Raw genomic sequence first — 22,402 nt, forward strand, 5'->3', positions numbered from 1 at the left:
GGGGGAGACAACCACCGACCAACCAACCAAACAATCTAACAAAGACGGCGAATTTTCTCTAATTTGTTATTGTTGTTGGCGTGTATTTCCTCCACAGCAGTGTTTTGATTTTTTTGGGGGGCAACCAAGTGAGACCAAGCGAAACCAGTGAGTGAGTAAGTGAGTGAGTGAAATTGTCTGCCTGTCTGCCACCAATAGAAGTTTCAACAAACAAACAAACACACGCACACACACACACAGAAAACCAGCGGAGACGACTTCTTGGCTCTTTCTCTCAGTACACAACACAGCACTGCACAAGATTAAGTCAAACTCAGAGAAACGGCGAATTACTCTGAGTAACAAAACGAGTGTTTGTGTGAGAGTGTGTTTTGAAACGCTAAGGAGAAATTATAACGGCGAATTCATTAACTTCACCTGAGGAGTTATTTCTTAAAAAAATCCCCAACAGCAAGTGAGAGCCAGGCAGAGAGAAAAATATTACTGCTCTCTGTTTACCTCTTCAGGAATTGAAAATACAAAAACAAAAACCGAACATCATCAAGACAACGTGTTGAAGGGTGATTTCTACTCCCCCGCCCCAACAACAGCTGCGCCTTCGTCTTCGTCCTTCCGAATACAACTGGTGGTGCTGCTGCTGTTGCTGCTGTGGTGGTTCCATCGCCCCCATACCCCATCACCGCAACAATCCAACCATCCACTACTCTCCAGTAACGAGTGGTAGTGGGTGGCATCTGATGATGTCATCAGAGGAGGACACAGATTGTTTTGGTTTGTTCACCGATGATAAGTCTTTGCTTAAGGCAACCTTAACAAATTCGCACTCAGCTTTGACCAACAACACTACCACCGGCACAACGGCGGATATCTATGAAGCGGCGAATAACGACAACAATAGCTTCGACGAATGCTCCAAGTCACAGCTAACAGCCACACTGACAAATCTTAAAACGGAAGCGGAAACACACAGCAACGGTCACTGTTCGCCCCAGCTAACAACTCTGCACAGTAATCTAGTGGGTGCCGGGGACCAGAACCAGAAACCCGAGCCACAAGAGGAGGAGGAGGCAGAAGGGCAAAAACACAACTCCAAGCAAAAGGAGAAACAAACAGAAAACCCAGTTGCCAGTAGTGGAAAACGGCGGTCACAAGCCAACAACGGCAACACTGACGGAAAACTCAAACGCAAAGGCGAAGGCGAAAATTCTTCTCTAAACAACTCAAACAAAACGAAAGGCAACAAAAAACAACAGCACACAACGGCAACTAAGCAAGAGCAGCCCAGCAAAGAAGAGCAGGCAATAAACGACAACAACAACGACGACGACGGCACAGACGACAACGTAGGGGAGCCCACTACAAAGGCAACATCCTCTACTACGGCACAGAACGAAGAAGACGACGAAGTTATATTTCTCTTCGCCGGTAATTCTCTTAATAACAGCCCTAAACGCTGTGGCCGTAGTGGTGGTAGTGGTGGCACAACCAACACAAAAACACCACCAAACGTAGCTGGCACAGCCACAGTCACAACAACAGCAAACACTAACACAGCCACAAACACACTCATTACAACAACACCACCAACCTTAACAGAGACTCAGACTTCGTCGTTGTCTACGACTCAACAGAATACAACCACGGCTGCCACGACGTCGTTGACAACGGCCGTAGACAACATCCACGGTAAACAACAAGTCGTCCAAGTCGTTGAAACATTTTCTGAAAGTAGTCATAGTGGTGCCGTCAGTAAGACAACAACGTCAGCTCCGTTAGCTCTCGCATCGACCACAGCCACGTCTTTGTCGAGCACCTCGTCGAGAAAATTTACGGAACTTAAACAAAATTCGAACGCGACCCAACAAAGTAAATCAAATAAAAATTCAAAGTTACAAACGAACTCGTCTCGAGCCAATAAAACGAATAATGTGCAAAGTGCTTCTTCTTCTACATCGTCCTTAAATCAAAATCAGAATAATAATACGAGTAGTAGTAGTAATAACAAAAAGAATAAGAATAATTCGCTAAGGACGACAACAACATCGCGTTCAAGTGATAATTTTGTGAATGAAAACAATAATACAAACAACAACAATACCAGTTCGAATCAAACATTTTCTAATGATTTCGAAGATTTTGACAAAAGTGATTTGAATATTTTCGCATCATTGCCAAATTTTATACAACAATTAACTCAGCAACAACAACAACAGCACCAACAAAATTCAGCCAGTCCCTCATCATCGTCAGCGACAACAGCGGCCCTTACGCCACCCACCCTATTGACGCCGTCAACAGCTGCTGCCTTAATGAGTAGTGCTGCTGCGGCTGCCGCGGGTGCCGCTGGAGGAGCTCTATATGGGGCCTTACTGAATCAAACCACATCATCATCGTCCACTTCACAATCGCCCACTGCCCAGCATTGTTCTGCAGCATCGAAAAACTTTCCCCAGAATTCACCCAGTTCCTCGACAACATCGCCCACCGCCTCCCTGCTGACCGGCCAGTTTACGGCAGCTCTAGGTAATTTTTTCGGGGCCAACGGTTTTGGTTCGGCCAAAATGTTGAACGAACTATTCGGCCGTCAAATGAAGCAGGCCCAGGATGCTACCAGTGGTCTACCCACAAATTTGGATAATGCCATGTTGGCCGCAGCCATGGAATCGGCCACCAGTGCCGATCTGCTCAGTGCTGCCGGACTTGTCAATTCGCTTGGTCTGAACACAAACAGTAAATTGCTCAACAACAATTCCATATCCAGTGACCAACAGATATCCTCCTCACAATCGCCCAAAAATCGTCGCATCAGCAACTGCAGTGAACGTTCCCTGGAAGAGAACACCAATGCCCAGCGCAATGGTTCGGGTACACCACCCCGTGCTCCATCGGTGGGCAATAACAATTCCAATAATGCCAACAGCAACAATGTTGGCTCCACCAACAACACACAATCCACCTCACCCAGTTTGCAACAACAACAAAACGATTTGGCCCATCACATGCTGCGCAATATTCTGCAAGGCAAAAAGGAGCTAATGCAGCTGGATCAGGAACTGCGCTCGGTTATGAATCAGCAACAGCAACACAAAGATAATCAGGACTCGTTAAAATTGAACAACAATAACAATAATGCCTCAGCCAATAACAATAATAACAACAACAATGTCACCGATTCAAAATCGGACAATTCGAATGTGATAAACCTCATTGAGGACTCACTGTCGGAAATCAAAATTAAAAGTGAACCCAATATGCCCACATCATCCATGGAATTGATGAATGGCTCAGTGGAGCGTCGCAAATCATCCGATTCAGATTGTGGAGGCATGAATTCGCCACACAACTCTCAGCACGAGGACCAACAGTCGGAACTCGATGGCCAGGATTCCCAGCATGGCCAGGAACAGGTCGACAATGAACAAATTGATATGTCCGGTGTTGTGACGAAAAAGGAAGCCGATGACATCCTCGAGGATGTGGAACTGATGGGTCTGAATTCCCGTTCCGATCTCGAGTCACTGGCATCTCCCTCGCAATCGGATATGATGCTCTTGGATAACAGCAAAGATGATATGGATGAGGATTTGGACAAGGACATGTCCTCAGGTATGCCCAAGAAATCCGATTTGAAACGCGCCCGTGTCGAGAACATTGTGTCCAGTATGCGTTCCAGTCCCTCGGCCTCCAACCAGGCCCATCTGCAGGTCAACGGCTGCAAGAAACGCAAGCTGTACCAACCTCAACAGCACGCCATGGAACGATATGTGGCCGCTGCTGCCGGTCTAAATTTCGGCTTGAATCTGCAATCGATGATGCTCAACGATGCCGATGACTCCGACGAAAATGAGTCGCCACAACTGCAACAAAAACGCAATGAGAAAAATGCCCTCAAATCCCAGTTGCGCTCCATGCAGGAACAATTGGCCGAAATGCAGCAGAAATATGTGCAATTATGCTCACGCATGGAACAGGAGTCGGAGTGCCAGGAAGTCGAAGATAATGTCAGCGATTGCATGGAACAGGAGGACAATAACGGTGATCTCTCACCCTCACCACCGCTCATGAATGAAGAAGCTTTGCAGGAGGACAAAAGTTCGGGTCAAGAAAATGAACGGCCCAATTCGGCCTCACCGTTGCCCATGAAAAATGGTAAGCTTGTGAGCAATCCCAATTCTACCGCACTCACCTCCATGGAAAACGCTCCCAATATGCTATCGCAAATGATGAGCAAAATGATGTCGGGTAAGCTACACAACCCCTTGGTGAGTCATCCTCATATGCAACAATCATTCAACGGACCATTGCCACTGTTGCAACATATGCCACAGTTGCAGACCGGAGAGGGTGGCCTACCTCATCCAGCAATCAGTAATGCTGCCGCCATGTACTTGGGCCAACAGTTCTTCTTCGAACAGGAGGCCCGTATGGCCAAGGAAGCTGCCGAACAGCAGGAACGCCAACAGCAGCAGCAACAACAACAATTGCAACAACAGCAAGCTCAGGAACAACAAGAACAACAACGTCGTTTCGAACAAGAGCAACAACAGAGACGCAAGGAGGAACAACAACAGCAGCAGGCTGCCCAACAACAGCAGGCCGCTCAACAACAACAGCAGCAGCAACAATTGCGCCAACAACAAATGCAACAGCTGAAACATGAGCAGCAAAGCTTGCAACAGCAACCCACACGTCCCCAGCTGCATCACAACAGCAATCGTGTCAGTCTACGCCACAACACTGCTCTGAAGAGCGAACTATCTGAAAAATTCAATATGTTGCGCTCCAGCTCAAGCTCCATCATGCGCATGTCCGGCGCCGATCTTGAAGGCCTTGCCGATGTGCTCAAGTCGGAAATTACAACCTCACTATCGGCCCTGGTCGATACAATTGTCACACGCTTCGTACACCAACGCCGTCTGTTCAGCAAACAATCCGATTCGGTGGCCGCCGCTGCCGAACAGCTCAACAAGGATCTCTTGCTTGCCTCCCAAATCCTCGATCGTAAATCGCCACGCACCAAAGTTGCCGACCGTTCCAACGCGAACAGCACCAGCAGCTCAGCATCCGCCCAATCGAATGGACACTCCGCCGTAGCCGCCGCCGTCGTCAATCAAGCAGGTAATAATACTGGTAACCTCCTCTTAGTTAATAACAATAACTCTAGCTCAACGAATAGTCTAAATAATCCATTGAATCCACAAAATACTAACCCATCTAATGCCCTGCAAGCAACGCAGCAAGCTGTCGCCCAAATGGGCGGCCACTTGCCCAACGTTGTGAGTAGCAGCGGTCCCCAGGTGAATGCCATGCCCATGGCCAGTAACCAAAACCCCAATGCTACGCCAGCTAGTATGGCGGCAGCACTGAATGCCCAACAGTGTCAAAGTCTCATAGCTGCACCACGCCTTAACGGCAATCAGTTGTCATTTCCCTCACCCGCAGCCGCTGCGGCTGCGGCAATGGGCTTACAAATGCATCATGCTGCGGCAGCGGCTGCTATGTCAGCGGCGGCCGCTGCCTCTGGTCAACAGCAGCAGCAACAGCAACAACAAAACCTTAACAATAATCAACACCCAACCCACCTCGGCCAAGATGGTGTCGTCAATGGTGGTATGGTGGGTATTGGTGGTGGAGCCACCCAGCTCAATAGTTTGAATGGTTCCAATTCGAATATGACCCTCAATCTTAATGCCCCAACAAATAATACTAACAACAACAACAATAGTTTAAGTACAATAAATATACCACCACCTCATATTCGACCTTCGCCCACAGCGGCAGCAATGTTTCAGGCACCGAAGACACCTCAGGGCATGAACCCGGTGGCAGCAGCTGCCCTCTACAATTCGATGACATCGTCCGGACCGCAACAGATGAATCCCTTCTGTATGCCCGAGCCTCGCGATCAACAGCAGCAACAACAACAGCAGCAGCAACAACACCAGCAACAGCAACAACAGTTGCAACAGCAGCAGCAACAACAACTGGAACAAAACGAGGCATTGAGTTTGGTGGTGACACCGAAAAAGAAACGCCATAAGGTCACGGATACCCGTATCACGCCACGCACCGTTAGCCGGATCTTGGCTCAAGATGGCCTGGTGCCACCCAGTCCCGTCAATGGCATGACCCAAAATGGACAACAGATGCAATCCCAAATGAATGGCCCCTGCAATACCAACGGTCAGAATCCTATGAATCCCGCCTCGCTGAACAGTCTCAATCAGAATACCGGCAATACGAATCAAGGCAATAGCAATAACAACAACGGTTGCAACAACAATCCGTCAGCCGCGAACAACAGCAACAACAACCAACAAGGCAACAATTCGAACAGCAATACCACACCCGCCCAGAGTCCATCGCCGCGTAGCCAGGCGCCGCCAGCATTCCATGCGAATGCGGGACCACCGCCACCACCACCCATGTTGCCCGTGTCGTTGCCCACCTCGGTCGCCATACCCAATCCTTCGTTACACGAATCGCAAGTCTTCTCACCCTACAGTCCATTCTTTAATCCGCATGCACCGCCGCCGCATGGACCTCACGCCCCGCCCACAGCCGCCCAAATGCATCACATCAAAATGTCCTCAAGTCCGCCAGGCGGTTTGGGCAGTCTGATGGATGGTTCGCGTGATGGTTCTCCGCCACTGCCACCACATCCCTCAACCATGTTACATCCTGCGCTGTTGGCTGCCGCCCACCACGGTGGCTCACCCGATTACAGTGCACACTTGCGTGCTGCCATGGACGCTCAAGATCGTAATTCGGATTGCAATTCGGCTGATATGCAATTCGATGGAATGCAACCGACCATATCGTTTTTGAAACAACAAATGATGTGAGTATGAGAAATGCATATTTTTATTTAAAACAATTTTTTTGCATGTTTTGAAATTTTGTGTATGAAAAAAAAGGAATTAATCAAATGGGGAAGAGGTGAAGTGCCTTAAATTAAAATTATTTTTATAAAGTAATCAATTTCCTACTTTGTGTTAATTTGAAAATTTTCTTTTATTTTCCATTATTTTCAACTGGAAATAACTAAGAGGAAGTGGTCTAGTGTTACTTCCCCACCTACCTTTTATACCTTCTTAAGCTTAAGACCAAATCACATTCCTGAGTATATATCATGTTTATTATGTAGGAAACCAATCAAGTGTCTTTAGTTTTTTTTTTTTTAAATACAAAAACTTGCTGCCTTAAGTAGTTGCCACAGAATAAAATACGAAAAAAACAAATACCGTACAAGCCAAATCGTCCAATGAATGAATGAAAAGAACAACAAGCCGAACAATCTCTTATAAATAAGTAGCAGTGAAATCAAAACCTTATTTCAACAGCCCCAATCACTTAACTATTAAAATCAAAATACCATTCCCCCAGCCCCAACATCTCCACACGCACACACACACACACACTGCAAGAACACAAACCCAAAGCGAAGCAGTGAAATAAAAATCGAAGAAACTTAAGAATTTCTGCTAAAGAATCAACAACCCATTGATTACAAAATGCTTCAACAAATCTTTAAGCCCAAACGAACTACAACAACATGGAACTACATCCCCCACTAGACCCAGTCAAATGCAGTGCATGAGGGGCCAACAACCGTCAGCACCTTGTTTTTCAAAACCCAACCAACCACCCATGCATCCATTCATTCCCTCACCTGGTTTCCTTAACAAATCTTCTGCTTTGGCAACTCGACTCAATCAAGGTGCATTGCATTCAAAATCAATCAATGCACTCTCTCAGTCAGGTTCTGTTCACAGTGGGTGTATTGGGTGTGTGTTTTTATTTTTAATTTTTCTTACCTTTCTTTTTAACGAAGAGAAGAGAAAAATTGCAACAACAACAACAACGATCAAATGGCAAAGTTCTTGTGGTTGTTGTTGTTGCTGTTAAGTTACATTGATGACTATTGGAAAAAATGATTTTTTGTATAGAAATTGCTTTCAATCAAACTAGGGAAGGAGGAAATATAGTCTTCTTCACCTTTTCCCCATTCAAATAATGAAAAAAGAACAAAAAATAAACTGCATGCAATCAATATGAATATTTTTTGTAATATAAATAAAACCTATACATATATATTTTTTTCTTATACAATTTTTATATAATATTTTTTTGTTTTCTTTTTTTCTTCCTTTTCCTCCTTTTTCTACTTTTTACAACTTTGTGTGTTTTGTTGTTATGTTTACGTTGGGAATGCAATTTTTGTGGTTCAAAAAAAAATATTTTTTTATTAAAAAAAAAAAACGCTTACAATGAAAATACTGAAATGTACAATTTCTATTTTCATTTCCACAAAAATAAACGTAAACACCCAAAACTCTTTCCAATGATACACGAACATTTTAGCAAAAATAGCGATTCATTGACCACCTCGCATTCATCGACACTGACGCCAATGCATTTGCGCAAAGCGAAACTGATGTTCTTCTGGGTGCGCTATCCATCATCATCAGTATTGAAAATGTATTTCCCCGATATTAAATTCAATAAGAATAATACAGCACAATTGGTGAAATGGTTCTCGAATTTCCGGTAAGTACAAGAAAAAATTTAATTTTTATAAATAAATTTATGTACCAAAAAATAGGAAATGAGAAAATTAGGGAAAAATATTTTAGTAATTTGTTGTAAAAAATTTGGAAATGTTTTTCTAAAAAAATATTTTAAATGTTCTTATTTAGTCATTTTTAGAATTTTTTGTTTATTTTTTACATTTTTATATTTCAAACTCCTCATATGTAAGGAAAAAATGCGTTTTTTCATGTGTGTGTGTGATTTCTGCCAACAAAAAAAGCACAACCTATTCTAACCCCAACATTTGTTGGTGTGTGGCAAAGCTAATTAGCATTTTCCGTTCGTTTCTTTTATTTATGATGATTTCCAGGCATTCATTTACCCATTCATCTCTTGCTGTGCACCCATCACACATGTGAGCATGAGTGTGTGTGTGTTGCACCAAGAATAGCTGAAGGTGTCAAAAGCCTAATAGAATTTCTGCATTATATTATGCTAGAAAAAAGCACAGATCCCTTTTGTGTTTCTTGTTGGTTGCGTTTTGTTTTTTCTTTCTTTTTTATTAGGACAGCAACAACAATTTTAAGTGACTAAACACAAGCATTTTGAATACTTTGAATACGCACAGTCAGTCAGTCACATTTGCAGTTATATGCCATGTGTGTGTTTACTCATACACCTGTTAGCACCCCCATCCCCCCTCACTACACCCCATAACAAATAAAATCCTTTTTCCGTTGAAAAGTGCATAAAATAATGTTTAGAACAGACTCAGAGACGTCGACACACACACATGTTTTGTTGCCAAACATACGGGAGATTGATTTATAATGTGCTCCACATTCTCCCTCTCAATTCAATTTTTGTATGAGACAATCATATTGGGGGCTTAGAAATACTCAGAGACGTATGCAATTGTGTTTTTTCGGGAAGACACATATTTGTTTGAGATTGCTTCATGTTTATGCTCCCTCTCAGCCTCTCCCCATTAACAGTTTTGTTTTTTCTCCATAGGTGACAATTGTATTAGGTTCTTTTGTATAAATCTTACACACACACACACTCATCAATGGCTGTGAGTGAATAGTGGGTGGGTGGCTGTTTGGTTGTTTGGCTGAGTAGAGAGTGTGGGGTTGTTGTTTTTGGAGAGCAGAGTATGGGAGTGTAAGGTATTTGGCTTTGCTTAGATGGCATTGGTTGGTCGCTTGCCTGCCTGCTTCGTTAAAGTGAGAAGAATAATATTCATTGGGTGGGTGGTGTGTAATATTGTTGGTCTTTATGTTTGGTTGGTTGCTTGACTGGTGTGGGTGGTTGGCTGTGTGTGAGAAAACCTGTTAAATCTTAGAGAGTTTGGGGCCTTTTTGTATTGTTGTTATTGTCATCATCGTTTTTTGAGTGGTTAAAGTGGCTTTGTATATTTAATAATAATAACTTTTTGCATAATATGCAAATTGTTAATTGCTTCTTTATTATTATCCTTGATAATTGCATCAAGTGGCAGAGCATATGAGGTGTTCTTATTCTTTGTATGAATGCAAGCAGCCATATGGAGTTATTGTCTTAATGTTCACTTTTTGTGCATTTCACTCAATGCCTTTCAATTAGGAATTCTTGAGGAATTGTTAACAAGTGCTGCTTAAGTGACAAAAATACACAATTGACAAAATAATAATAAAGAAAGAAAGTGACTTATAATTAAGGAGCCTCATATGAGCAAATATATATTTTATATATTTTTAAATTTAATGGAAATAAGGAACAAAAATATTATTTATTTTTATAAAAAAATCAAATAATAAATATAAAATTTTAGTAAAACTGGGGAAAAAATTGGAACATATGACAAAATGTAATTAATGATTTCTGTAGTTTATTTTTTATTAAAAAAAATAACCCAACAGCTGTGCAATAATCAACCTTTAATGACCCCCCTTAATAATGTCAAATGTCTTAGACTAATTACAACGAAAACGAACTGAAGCCCATTCAATGAAAATTAAAGGAAACTACTACCTTTCCAAAAACAATATTATAAATTGATTAAATAAATAAAAGAAAAAAAACAACTTTTAACCCTACAATTAGCTTCATGATCAAAATAAAATTAGTCCTTCAGAAAAAACAAAAATTTCCGTTACTTTTTTCTCACAACCGGAAGACATTTAACTTTGCCACACCAAAGAAAGAAAAACAGAAAACATATAATAATGAGTTTCATTGAAAACTTGGAAACGTAATGCCAACGAAATTCCCACCCATTTTAACTTATATAAGCCACATAAGGCAAACAACTAAAAACTAACCCTCTCTCTATCTCGGTGGTGCCCAGAAATTCCCATGCACATTGGCATAACATTACATTACACAAAAACAACCCCATTTAACGGCAAATGTTAAGAAATCTTAAGAAAGTCCTTCCTTAGTAAATAAATATTAAACTACCCTACTTGCGTAAATGCGCAAAATCCTTAAGGAAAACCCAAGACACGCACACACACCCAAAATCTCTTTATGGCAAAACGAAAAAATCCTTAAAGGAAAGGTGCAAATTCACACGGACTACACAAACAACAAAACTGGGTAACAATGAATCTCTGCATAACGGCGTAACAAAAACCCAAGTCAGTCATTGAAAGGTATTGTCCTTTTGTTTTCATGTTCAAACGTCTTGCAAGACGTTAAGGAGGAAAAGGTGTTTAACGGCAGCTGTTCTTAGGGGTGTGTGTGTGCAGGGCTAAATTTACGTGACACACATAAGCCAGGGAATCTCAGTCAATCCAGGTGATTTCAATTCCTCTTTTTTTACTGGCACACTTTAATGTTTCAGGGTTTTCCTCCATTTGTCAGTGCAAGGAGACCAGCTGTCACTTTTAAGAAAGAAATTGAAAACATTTTTGGCGGGTTGTTTTTTGTTGTTGTTTTTGTTAAGCAAATGATTGCCCAATATAAGGGCTGTCTATAGATAATATTTTTAAGCAGACTTTTACTTTTGTTTTTGATGTTGTTGTCATCTACTGTGTAGGGGAAAAACTGAGGGTATCAAATATAGAACACAAAATCGTTTCATTGCAATGCGGGTTCTTAGTAATTCAAAATTGTAGTTATTTTTCCAAAGACAAGCCAGACTTTGGAAAATGCCAAAGAAAAACGAGATGAAGTAAGGAAAGGGAAGAGAGAGGGAAAACTGTTTTTAAAGTTTTAGAAAAAAATAGGTTTAAGTTTCAATATTTTCTAAACTATTAATTATAGGAAATATCTATTTCAAGCTTCTTATGCGTACTTTCCATTGCAACATTATTGCTCTGAATAATTCTCAAGTTTTTTTTTTTAATAGCAAAAAAAAACACTTGAAAAATCTTCAACTTTTGCCAATAATATTTATTAATAAGCTTGTCAAACCCCCTGTCAATGGTATATTTCCCCCACACTCTCTCACCCTTTTCTTCGAATTTCATTCATAAAACAAGAAAAACAAACCGAATCTTCATGTTAATGAAAGAGAAAGAAACAAAAACTATATTTGTAGTCTGGATAAAAAGAGAGGGCCAGGGGAGGTAGTGGTTGCCATACTAGGTGGCTTATGAAGATTGTTGCAAAAGTACACTTAACCTCAAAAAAATGGAATGAACAACCCAACCAACCAACCAAACATTTTACTAAATATACACTACAAGACATAGCAGCAATATGCCGTTATATTATAGCGTGAAAGGCGAAAGATTGGTTGGGAAGGGTGGCATATAGGCTTAAGGACCCATGAATATGTTATGTAAATGCTTAAGTATCCTTTAGACTATCTAACACTATGATGACGACTATAGCTGCACTTTTATAAGCCTTTCCTTTCAATTCCTTTTTTGTTGGCAATAACATATGAGTGGGACACACCCGCACCCCTCCTCCTCCTCCCCCTCGCCTCCTTGCCTAACTGGTGTTGTGTTGATGCAATTTTCTTTCTTTGAGGGTGTTTTGTAAGTGGCCATGTTAGCTCAGCGCGCATCCTTGAGTGTGTTTGTTTTAGAAGAGTCTCCAAGTATGTGGCTGGCTGGTTAAATGGGTGGGTGTGTGTGTATGTTTATTTTTAATATAATTATAACCCAACTCTGTAGTGTTGCTAGTATATATTTGTTGTTGTTGTGCTTGTATCCTATTTTTAATTGCAAGAAGCTCTCTTGAAAAATACACAAAATTTTCCACCATCTTAAATAAACTAATTAGCTTGTCAACGGTCTCTTATGTGTGTTGACATTTTGTATACATATATGTATGTATATATATAAAATACAAGGACCTGTGTATAGAAATCTAAAGGCATTCATATGTCAACCTAAACGGCTGACTGCATATGTATGAAATATACATATATGTAAATATATATACAAAGGCGGTCTGGCATACATTTACATAGTGTATAAGAAGCCAGTGAAGGATCTTTGTTAGTACTTAAAATGCACTTAAGCATTTCATTTCAATAAAGGTGCCCCTCCTCAAAACACACATACACAATGTCACATACATATTGTGGCAAATGTTTTGCCTAAGTGGCATTTCTTTGCAAACGTGGCCGTATTGTAGTTGTAGGAAAAATGGCTTTATATTACAACAATAATGGCAATGTCCTTTGCTTTCTTTCTAAAAAATGTCACTTGTCTCAATTATAATTGTCGTTTCTTTAAAATTACTTTACACCACTTAGCTTTGGTGTTAGAAAAAAGGGACTTGAATTTCCACTGTAGATTGTTCATTTTGTTAGGGTAACAATTAAAACCATTTCCTTATATTAATATGTGTGAATTGCCTCAAAAAAATTTGTAGAATGCAAAAATTTAAATTAAAATAAATTATAGTTTTCTTACAATTAGTTTCTATAAAATAATCATAAAAATAAAACAATTCCCTAATTTTTTGTCTGTTTCTTTTCGTATAAAAATTTAATAAAATTGTATTAATATTCCATGGCATACTTCAAGGCATAAATGCAATAGAGACTCATTATCTCCTTAATTCTAATGCAACCATCCACAATTGTCTTTATTTACTTCTCTTCATGCCCCCCCAACCCCTAAACCCCATTAATATCTTGGGATATTGTTGTCCTTGCCTTGCATCTATGGAAAATTAAGTCCCTTTTTGCAATTTATTAAATCCTTTATGTATTCTAGATTCTGTTTAGGGTATTACTTTCTTTGTCTTTGGCAAAAGGCAGTCGACGGACGGACCGATGTATGTACCGATTGCATTTGTCTCTTTTAGTATCTAAAGAATTTTTAATAAATCTCAAATGTGCAAGAGCACAAAAAAAGAAATTATTAATAATATACAACCACACACACACATACATACTAAAGAACATTTCTACTAATATTTATATCAACGTCATTGTCGTCTGTGTGTAGAACACACAGGACAAAAAAAGCAAACTGATTGCAGTTCTTAAGGGGGTTTCTTATGCCATTGTGCATAGCTCATTTCTCAGAGTGTGCGACTGTGTGTGTCGTTGTGTTTGTTTGTGGGAGTGCACACCCACACACACTGACACACAGAGAAAAGACACCCCTGCAAGCATTTGGAAGTGAGTTTCTCACTTCCTCGCCCAAGAAGTCACTTCCGCGTCACTTCTTTTCGGATAAAAGGCGATAGTTTGTATAATTACAATAACAAAACTGTTCTTGTCTACTTTATATCGCCTTTGAGTTACTTCTGAGTGACGCCTGGGAAGACAAAAGAAGATTGATCAAATGCTACAAAAACAATTTGCTTTCTTTCAAAATTGTCTCTTATCTGCTTGTAAAAACAGTTAGAGGAGAAAACATATAAATCAACTCAGTTAATGTTAATTTTTCAAAGTGATCTGTGTGTATCAATAGTGTGATATTTAAAAAAGCGTAAACAAAAAAAAAAACAGAAATTTTTATTTATATTGTGATTGTTAAAAGTTTGTATTTTATAATGTTTTGAATGTGAGTGTGTGAAAAAATAAATAAAATAATTTGAAACATGTTGCGAAGTAACGTCAAGGCGATAGAAACAGTCGCGGAAGATAGTCGCATTATCGCGGAAGTCACCTCCTTCGGGAAGAAATGAACCACGTCCGCGTCACTTCCAAGAAGTAACTTCTGCGTGTCATATGCGTAGTATCGCGGAAGTTACTTCTAGACGTTACGCAGAAGTTACTTATTGGAAGTGACGCGGACGTGGTTCATTTCTTCCCGAAGGAGGTGACACACATCTTCCGCGACTGTTTCTATCGCCTTGACGTTACTTCGACGTAACTTCCGCGATAGATTTTGCTTGCAGGGACAGAAGAAATGGCAACAATACAGAAAACATCGCCAACCTCCCCTGACTTATATTTCAAAATCCACAAAAGTATGCAACAATATTTGCAGTATTCTTATTAACTCTTGCCATGCCACTAGTATTGCCAACCCTAACCACACTGGAGACTGAGACTTAATACTGGGTTTGGGACTGGGACATGACGGCTGGATGGCGATGGTGGTGGCGATGCTGTTGATTGAGGCGCTTGCCAGAGCGAAGGGATTTAATTAGTAAAAGCTTTAGGCATAGATTAGCTTATAAGTTGCTATTGCTGCCATTTTTTGCTCGCCTGCTTGCTCCCACCGAGCCGAGGAGAAGAAGATGAAGAATATTAATTAAAATTATGAAGAAGCCCCTGCTGCAGCAACAACAACAGCCAGCCAGCCAACCAACAAAGAAATATCATCATTATTTGTTTTCTTTGCTTTATGCAAGCAGGCGAGCAAGCAAGCAGGCATCGTACACAAAAGTAGGCTTGAAAGAATTCAATTGAGATTGAATAACGAAGAGATAGCAGATAGCTATGATGATGCTGCTGATGCACATAACCATAATAGTATGTGTATGTGGGTGTGCGCCTAAGCCTTTATGTTGTTTTTGTTGTTTTTTTAGTATTCCCTCCTATTGCAAGTGCCTACTTTGTGGTTAAATTATCAAATTGAAAGAAATTGAAGCCGTCTTTTAGGCATAGCAATTAGGCAAATGGATAATGATTGTGATGGCAAGGAAGTAAACAACAACAAAAAATAAATATTTAATATTTTTTTAATTTAAAGAAGAATTTTAATTTAAGAATAATCTCTTAAAAAGTTTCATTTAAACATTTTAATTTTGAGTTAAAACCCGCCAAAAAATAAATTTATATTAGTTTCTAAAAAATAATTATAAAATTAAAACAATTGCCTAATTCTAGGGTTCAATTTTAATTTGTAACCCCTGAAAAAAATTATTTACAATTGCCTACTTTTGGGCACCACTGTTATTTGATTTTTCTTCTCACTAACATACCGCAAATAGCTCTCTCTCTCTCTCTCTCTCACACACACATATCATTAAACTGTTCAGTTCAATTTATGACACACATGATTTCTTTTCAATTCTTTCTCTTTGGTTGTTCTTGTTTTCCCCCATATTGACATAGCAATAGACTCTTAATCGTGCTAATTTCAAGATTTCCCTAAGCTCACTTGCTCACTGACATAACAAATAGAAATTCAAAAGATTGTTTCTTGTGACAACAATACAAACAAAACAAAAAAAAATTTGTTGTTCACACATAGAAAACTGCAATCGTTGGCGCTGTTGTTGTTGTTATCACACCAAATCCTTTGCAGTCCTTGTTGTTGTTGGTTTTTGTCTTTCTCATGCCCATGCCTGACAACTTGCTAGATGTCAAATTATAAACGCGCTAAATAACAAATTCCCCCGTGGTACAAAAAAACACATTTCTACGACAAGGACTGATGCTGATACTACTGCAGCTAACGTTTATTGTTGATTGCACCTAAAAGTAGGCAGCAGCATCAGAAAAAACAAACAATACACAAACAAGAAATGATTAAAAACAATGACAACTACAGCAGATACAGCAGCACATTGGCGCAAAAGAACTGCGATTGCAGATGTTGGCGTTGATTTTTTCTTATTGAACATTGGGTTCGTGTAAAACAAGCACAAGACTCTGGGGGAATTAGAGGACAAAATAAAAATCACACCCAGCTTTGGTAAAGTTTAAGATGAGCATACAATAACATTACAATCTATTGGAGGGAAAGGGGGAAATATTCTTGAAATATTTGCAAAGGATTTTTCTTAATTATTAAGTAAATTGATTTTAAAGAAGTGTTGCATACTTTTGGGAGGGTGTATGACAACCTTGCAAGATACACAACCCCAGGGAAATAGGAGGACATTTGTAGCATACAATTAGGAGGATAATACTTGCAACTTTTATAAAGGAAGATTTTCTAGCAAAATATTTTATATTAAAAAACTGTAGAATTATTGAAACTGTAGAATTATTGAAATATTGAAAGTTATTTTCTTTAAATAAAAAACATTTTTTATTAATTTGTGCTCTTATTTCCTTTTGCTTTCTACAGAGAATTCTACTATATACAAATGGAGAAATATGCCCGTCAAGCTGTTACCGAAGGTGTTAAATGTGCCGAAGATTTGCACATTAGTGGCGATAGTGAACTCTACCGTGTATTGAATTTACACTACAATCGCAATAACCATATCGAGGTAATTATCCAAAACAAAATATACCATTCTCTTAAAAAAATATTTCCCCTCAACAACAAAAGTTCCTTTATTAATTTCAATATTTTTTATTTTTTCTATTATTTTTTTCATTTGAAAAACAAAAGGTTCCCCAAAATTTCCGTTTTGTGGTGGAGCAAACATTACGTGAATTTTTCCGCGCTATACAAGGTGGCAAAGATACAGAACAATCGTGGAAGAAATCAATCTATAAAATAATCTCACGTCTCGACGATCCAGTACCCGAATATTTTAAATCTCCAAATTTTTTGGAACAATTGGAGTAAATGTGAAACACATGAAAACACGACTACCAACCAGGATCAAACAAAAATGATACCCAAACACACACTCGCACACAGAACATACACACACCCACAAAAGTCCTACACAACCATCCAAGGAAGGATATAAGAGAAAATTGAATTCCTTTAAAAATAAAATAGGAAGGAAGAATTCAAGCCAAACATAATATTAGCAAGGATATCAGAAAAAATAATAATAACAACAACAAGGAAATCTAAACTAAATGTTAAGGCAATGCAAAGTTTTCTGTGTTACAAGCCATTGATTAAACAAAGAAAAACCAAATCATGGTCCTTGCTAAGGAAAACTGCATAAGAAAAAATTTTCTTTGACCCCTCAAACTCACACATACAAACACACACACATACTTCGTAGCTTATAGGACTATACAAGCCTAGTGTAAACTGTATTACCGACCTCATAACGCAACCCAGCATACAAAGCAAAGCATAGTTGAAATATTTATACATAGACAAAGTTTTCCTGTTATAAAAAAAAATCACCAAGAAGATGAAGAAAAAATAATATTTTTTAAACAGAGTTTTTAATGCTATACAAACAAGAAAAAATAAAAACAAATATTATTAGGCCTAGCTCAAGAAAAGCAAGATTTTTTCAAAAGGCAATTCTAGGTTAGGTCTTGAAGTTTTTTTGCACCACAACCACAACACAAATCATTTACACATACACACAAGGTTGCAACAAAAAAGTATACAATATTTTTCAAAAAACAAAAAAACACATTTTTAAAACAAAACAAAAAATATTTAAAAACAAAAACATAATTTGTGTCTATGTGTAATTTTTTTATGATTTTTATAAGTTCCAAAAAATTGTTTTACAAAAAAAAATGAAAAAAAAACTAAAAAACAAAAGTATTTCTACAATATTGAGCGTATGTTTTTTTAAAAAACCAAAGTTTATTGTTTAAGTTATGTTTTTTGTATAAGCTATTGTTATATATACAATTTAAGTTACTAATTGATTTATGATTTTCCTTTGCACCACTATTTTTTAGTTTTGTAAAAAATAATTTTTAAATGTCACCCACTAGTCTTTGGTTAGTTATAATTATTTTTATTCTCTCATTAAACAAAAAGAAAAACAAAAGAAATGTATATATAATTTTACCATAAAAATATATGGTTTTTCCTTTTATTTAAATATTATTTTTAATTGTTAAGTCTCTTTAAAATTTTAAGAATTTATATATGAAATATATACTAAACTATTATAGGTTTTTTTTTTTTTTAATATGAATTTAGTTAATTTTTTATGATTTAGAAAAATAATATTTTTAGATTTCATTTTATTTACAAAATATGCCTTAAGTTTTTATTTTTAAATTGTAATTTATGTTAACTATAAAAATCACATTTTCCCTACAAAACAAGCAAACAAACACCAACACAAACACACCTATACTATATATATTATTGATAATAATAATAATCAAAAATAATTTCACCAATTTGAGTTCTTTTGTTTTTATTTAATTTCATTTATACTTCAAAAAAATTTAAGGAGAAAATCGATAGTTGCATTAACAAAAGTCACTTTCTAGGCGGCATTTTTCAACTTCAAGAATACGGGGAATATTACAGAAGATTGTCAAATTCTTTTCTATTTCCCAACATTCTTCTGAGGAATTTGAGAAATCTCCTCTGAGACACTGACATACAAATACGTTCAGTTCATCTCTCCCATAATAAAACTTTAAGAGAGGGATTTAAGCTTGTCTCTGTAATATTGAGAGATCTCTTGAAAACAAGTCTAAAACTCTGAAACAAAACAGCAAGTCAGATATGGGTGTTTTTATTTGTTTGTTAGCAAATCTTTGTCAATGACTAATTTTTTTCTGAGACACCAGAACGTTTTGACCACCTCTCCCATATCAAATCGTTAAGAGAGCGATTAAAGCTTGTCTCCGTAATATTGAGAGATCTCTTGAAATTATCTGATAGGGGATTTTTCTAAGTTGAGATCAACTCTGATTTCCAATACGGTTAGCCTATTTGATTCTTATTGGATTTAATAGACATAAGGCAGAGATGGGAGTTTTAATTTGTTTGTCAGCAAATAAATAATAGGTTTTTTCTTTCCAGAAATATGTCTACAGACCAATTGGAATATTTCCTTTTAAAAAGGAAAATGTGTCATATTAGATATTCATTTGAAATTTAAGATTGTCTCCGTAGAATTGAGAGATCTTTTGAAATTATCTGATGGGAAATTTTTAAAAGTTGAGATCAACTCTGAAATTGCAAAAGGGTTAGCCTATTTGATTCTTATTGGACATAAAAGACAAAAGGCAGATATGGGAGTTTTAATTTGTTAGGAATTCGATGTCACACCTTACAGAAAACAGAGGAACTTCTATAGCTTCTCAATCAGTGTCTGAAAGAGATATTCATCTGAATTTTTTAAACAAGATGAAGTCTGATCACTATTTTTGATTTATGCCGGTCTTGCAGCAAATGCTCGATGTTAGAACTTCACTTGGAAGAAGATCTTGGATCACATATCTTCCATTACATTCTTTAGAAATCTTTGCCAGAAGAAGACTCATTGTATTCCACAAGAATAGATAGAGTGATATAAGACAACAGTCTGTTGGGCTCTAATCGACTGTAAAAAAGAACTCCAACTTTTTATAGATAAATAGGCTTTTCGGAAAGGATGCATTCGTTATATGTTATTGAGGAGAAAAAATCCAGTCATAAAACATAAGAAAAACATTCTTGGCACCTTTCTCCTTTAGATAATGCCTTTGGTAGAGGGAGAAACATTTCCAATAATGACGCATTCAAAAGATTGTTTGGAGTAGCAAATCTATAGTATTGAAAAATAGCACCTCCTGACCTTCGAAAAGAAGCTGCTTTGGTTTAGGAAAATATATTCGGGTAGATATTTTGTCAATTCCTAGAAGACACATTCGGAACTTTAAAACTACGAACTTCTGGCGTTTGAGGAGAAGATATACAGACGTTTTATGAAAATCGAAAATTTTCCTTCGAGAGATCGTTATCTATGCAAGTAATTTCGCCGAAAACTCTTTGGTAACATTATAAAATATTTTCTGGGCTGCTATGGGAAGACCATTGAAGGTCTCATCAAAATACCTTCTGGCCTTCCTTTAAGCGTTCATTTTTGAATTTTATTAAAAGATCTTTTGGCCTCTTGAAGGTCATTGTATTAGTAGTCGGTGGTGGTTTCCCATAGGAAGAAATTTTGTACTTTCTGGTAGGAAACTGATGACGAGATTTTATTTTCTATGAGAAGTTATTATAAGAGGATTCTAATAGCTAATAATTAGAAATGTTTTTTCTTTTATAAGAAAATATTTCATAATATTGAAATTATTTATTTTTTCATTTACATTCTTTTAAAAATCATTCACCGTTCAACAACAATTTAACATATATTTTTTTTAACATACAAAAAAAAATTAAACCTCCCAAAAACAGACAGACAAACAAAACATTTCTTAAAATATTCCCTATCAATTATCGATGACGATGATGACTATTTAAACGACTCTATATTTGCCATTATTGTGTAGCCGTAGATGTCGTCTGATGGAGGTCTATGGCATAATTTTCGATTCAGTTGGCCCTCAAACAAATAAAGAAAAACTGAAGGTTAAAATACAAAAAAGAAAAGAAATACGATGAAATATGATTTCTTTTCAGAAAAATTGCGCATAATGTTTGCTTACTTCGAAGCCAAAGGTGAAAAAAAAACAAAACAAGAAGAAGAAAAAGAAAAAAATCAAAACTTTCTTAACTTTCATTAACAATGAATGTTAAGAAATCCTTAGAAATTTTCTGGGAATCGTTGAAAATTTTTAAGATATATTCTAATTCTATATGTTTTATTGTTACTATTTTACTATCGATTTATTTCCAGTTTTAAATATTTTTCAAGATTTTTTTTGTGAATTATTGTATTTATTTCAAATATGGGCAATTGAATTATTAATCAAATATAAAGGAGAGTTGCTGATGTAAGTAAGAATATATAATTGAAAGAAAAAATGATTCAAAATCACACTAAATTAAAATTCCCATCTCTGTGTACTAACGTTCATTGAGTACTAAAAATAATAAGGAATCATTAAACTGATGTCGCCTAAAAATATGCTATAGAAATAAATATTTCGATGTCACAATCAGTGATGAGAAAAGTGGCCATAGGTAACGTTACTTAATTAAGGGGAAATTAAATGTATTATCCAAACCTAAACCAGGGAGGTTTAGAGGATAAAATTCGCATCATTGCAATTTACACTCCACAAAAAAATATTTGATTAACAATTCGAGAGCCCTTGAAATCACGACTTTAATTTACTCTTGGAATGTGGGAGGGTTCAGAGGGATATGTTTGCCTACATTTTAGTTTCGGATCCAAATCCGATCCAACTAACAATGTAGGCAAACTGAAAAAGTTTTAAGCAATTTTTTCAGGATGTTTGATATTTTTTCCAATATCAAACAGCCAATCAAAATTGTTTAAGACTTTTACAAAAAAATAATATTTTTTTTAAATAACAACAACATCATTACATCAAGCACATCCACATGCCTAATAAGTATGAAATATACTTTGTTATAAATATTTTTTAAATTTACCAAAAACAAAAAACTAACAACAAAATCCAAAAAGAAAAGGAAAAGCACACAAAAACATGCTTATTTATTTCAAGCAAAAAATGGAACAATATTTTGCAAAATCAAAAAAATATCCTTCGAAACCTTTGCGGGACAAAATTAACAACATTTTTGGTAGAACAAAATCCAGAGACACATTTCGGAGTTTTTTCTTAGAATTTAGTACAAAACATCAATCAATCACAACACAGGTATTTCATTTATTTAGTTAAAATTACTATTTTTTATTGCAAAGAAGAAAAAAACATGCGCTCATCCTTTGAGGAAAACTTTTTTAAAATTGGCTCAACTAAAAACGAATACTTTCG

The 22,402-nt window shown here is 37.2% G+C and overlaps 2 protein-coding genes across 3 annotated transcripts; both read left to right on the forward strand.

Annotated features, from left to right (window-relative positions):
- Window positions 1-740: 740 nt before the first annotated feature.
- Window positions 741-2,154, forward strand: LOC133329623 (probable serine/threonine-protein kinase DDB_G0282963). Its single transcript, XM_061538099.1, has 2 exons — window positions 741-2,100; window positions 2,147-2,154. The coding sequence occupies exons 1-2, from the start codon at window positions 741-743 to the stop codon at window positions 2,152-2,154; spliced, it is 1,368 nt and encodes a 455-aa protein (XP_061394083.1).
- Window positions 2,052-17,469, forward strand: LOC133329638 (homeobox protein prospero). Of its 2 annotated transcripts, none has more exons than XM_061538114.1 (5): window positions 2,052-5,118; window positions 5,776-6,841; window positions 8,365-8,550; window positions 16,956-17,100; window positions 17,226-17,469. In XM_061538114.1, exons 1-5 carry the CDS (start codon window positions 2,310-2,312, stop codon window positions 17,403-17,405), a joined length of 4,386 nt encoding a protein of 1,461 aa, XP_061394098.1. In that variant the 5' UTR covers window positions 2,052-2,309; the 3' UTR covers window positions 17,406-17,469. The 2 variants fall into 2 exon arrangements, with proteins under 2 accessions (XP_061394098.1, XP_061394099.1); XM_061538115.1 differs by having other exon boundaries at window positions 8,374-8,550.
- Window positions 17,470-22,402: the final 4,933 nt, after the last annotated feature.

The sequence above is a fragment of the Musca vetustissima genome, unplaced genomic scaffold, assembly GCF_032173495.1.
Source record: "Musca vetustissima isolate MV318-11 ecotype Yass unplaced genomic scaffold, APGP_CSIRO_Mvet_v1 utg14204, whole genome shotgun sequence".
NCBI lineage: Eukaryota > Metazoa > Arthropoda > Insecta > Diptera > Muscidae > Musca > Musca vetustissima.

Bases quoted from the DNA above. Each gene is read 5' to 3' on its own strand.
- LOC133329623 (XM_061538099.1), top strand. From the start codon at position 741: ATGTCATCAGAGGAGGACACAGATTGTTTTGGTTTGTTCACCGATGAT.
- LOC133329638 (XM_061538114.1), top strand. From the start codon at position 2,310: ATGAGTAGTGCTGCTGCGGCTGCCGCGGGTGCCGCTGGAGGAGCTCTA. The intron at 6,842-8,364 runs GTGAGTATGAGA...CGAACATTTTAG, and splicing joins TTTTTGAAACAACAAATGAT to CAAAAATAGCGATTCATTGA. The intron at 17,101-17,225 runs GTAATTATCCAA...GAAAAACAAAAG, and splicing joins ATCGCAATAACCATATCGAG to GTTCCCCAAAATTTCCGTTT.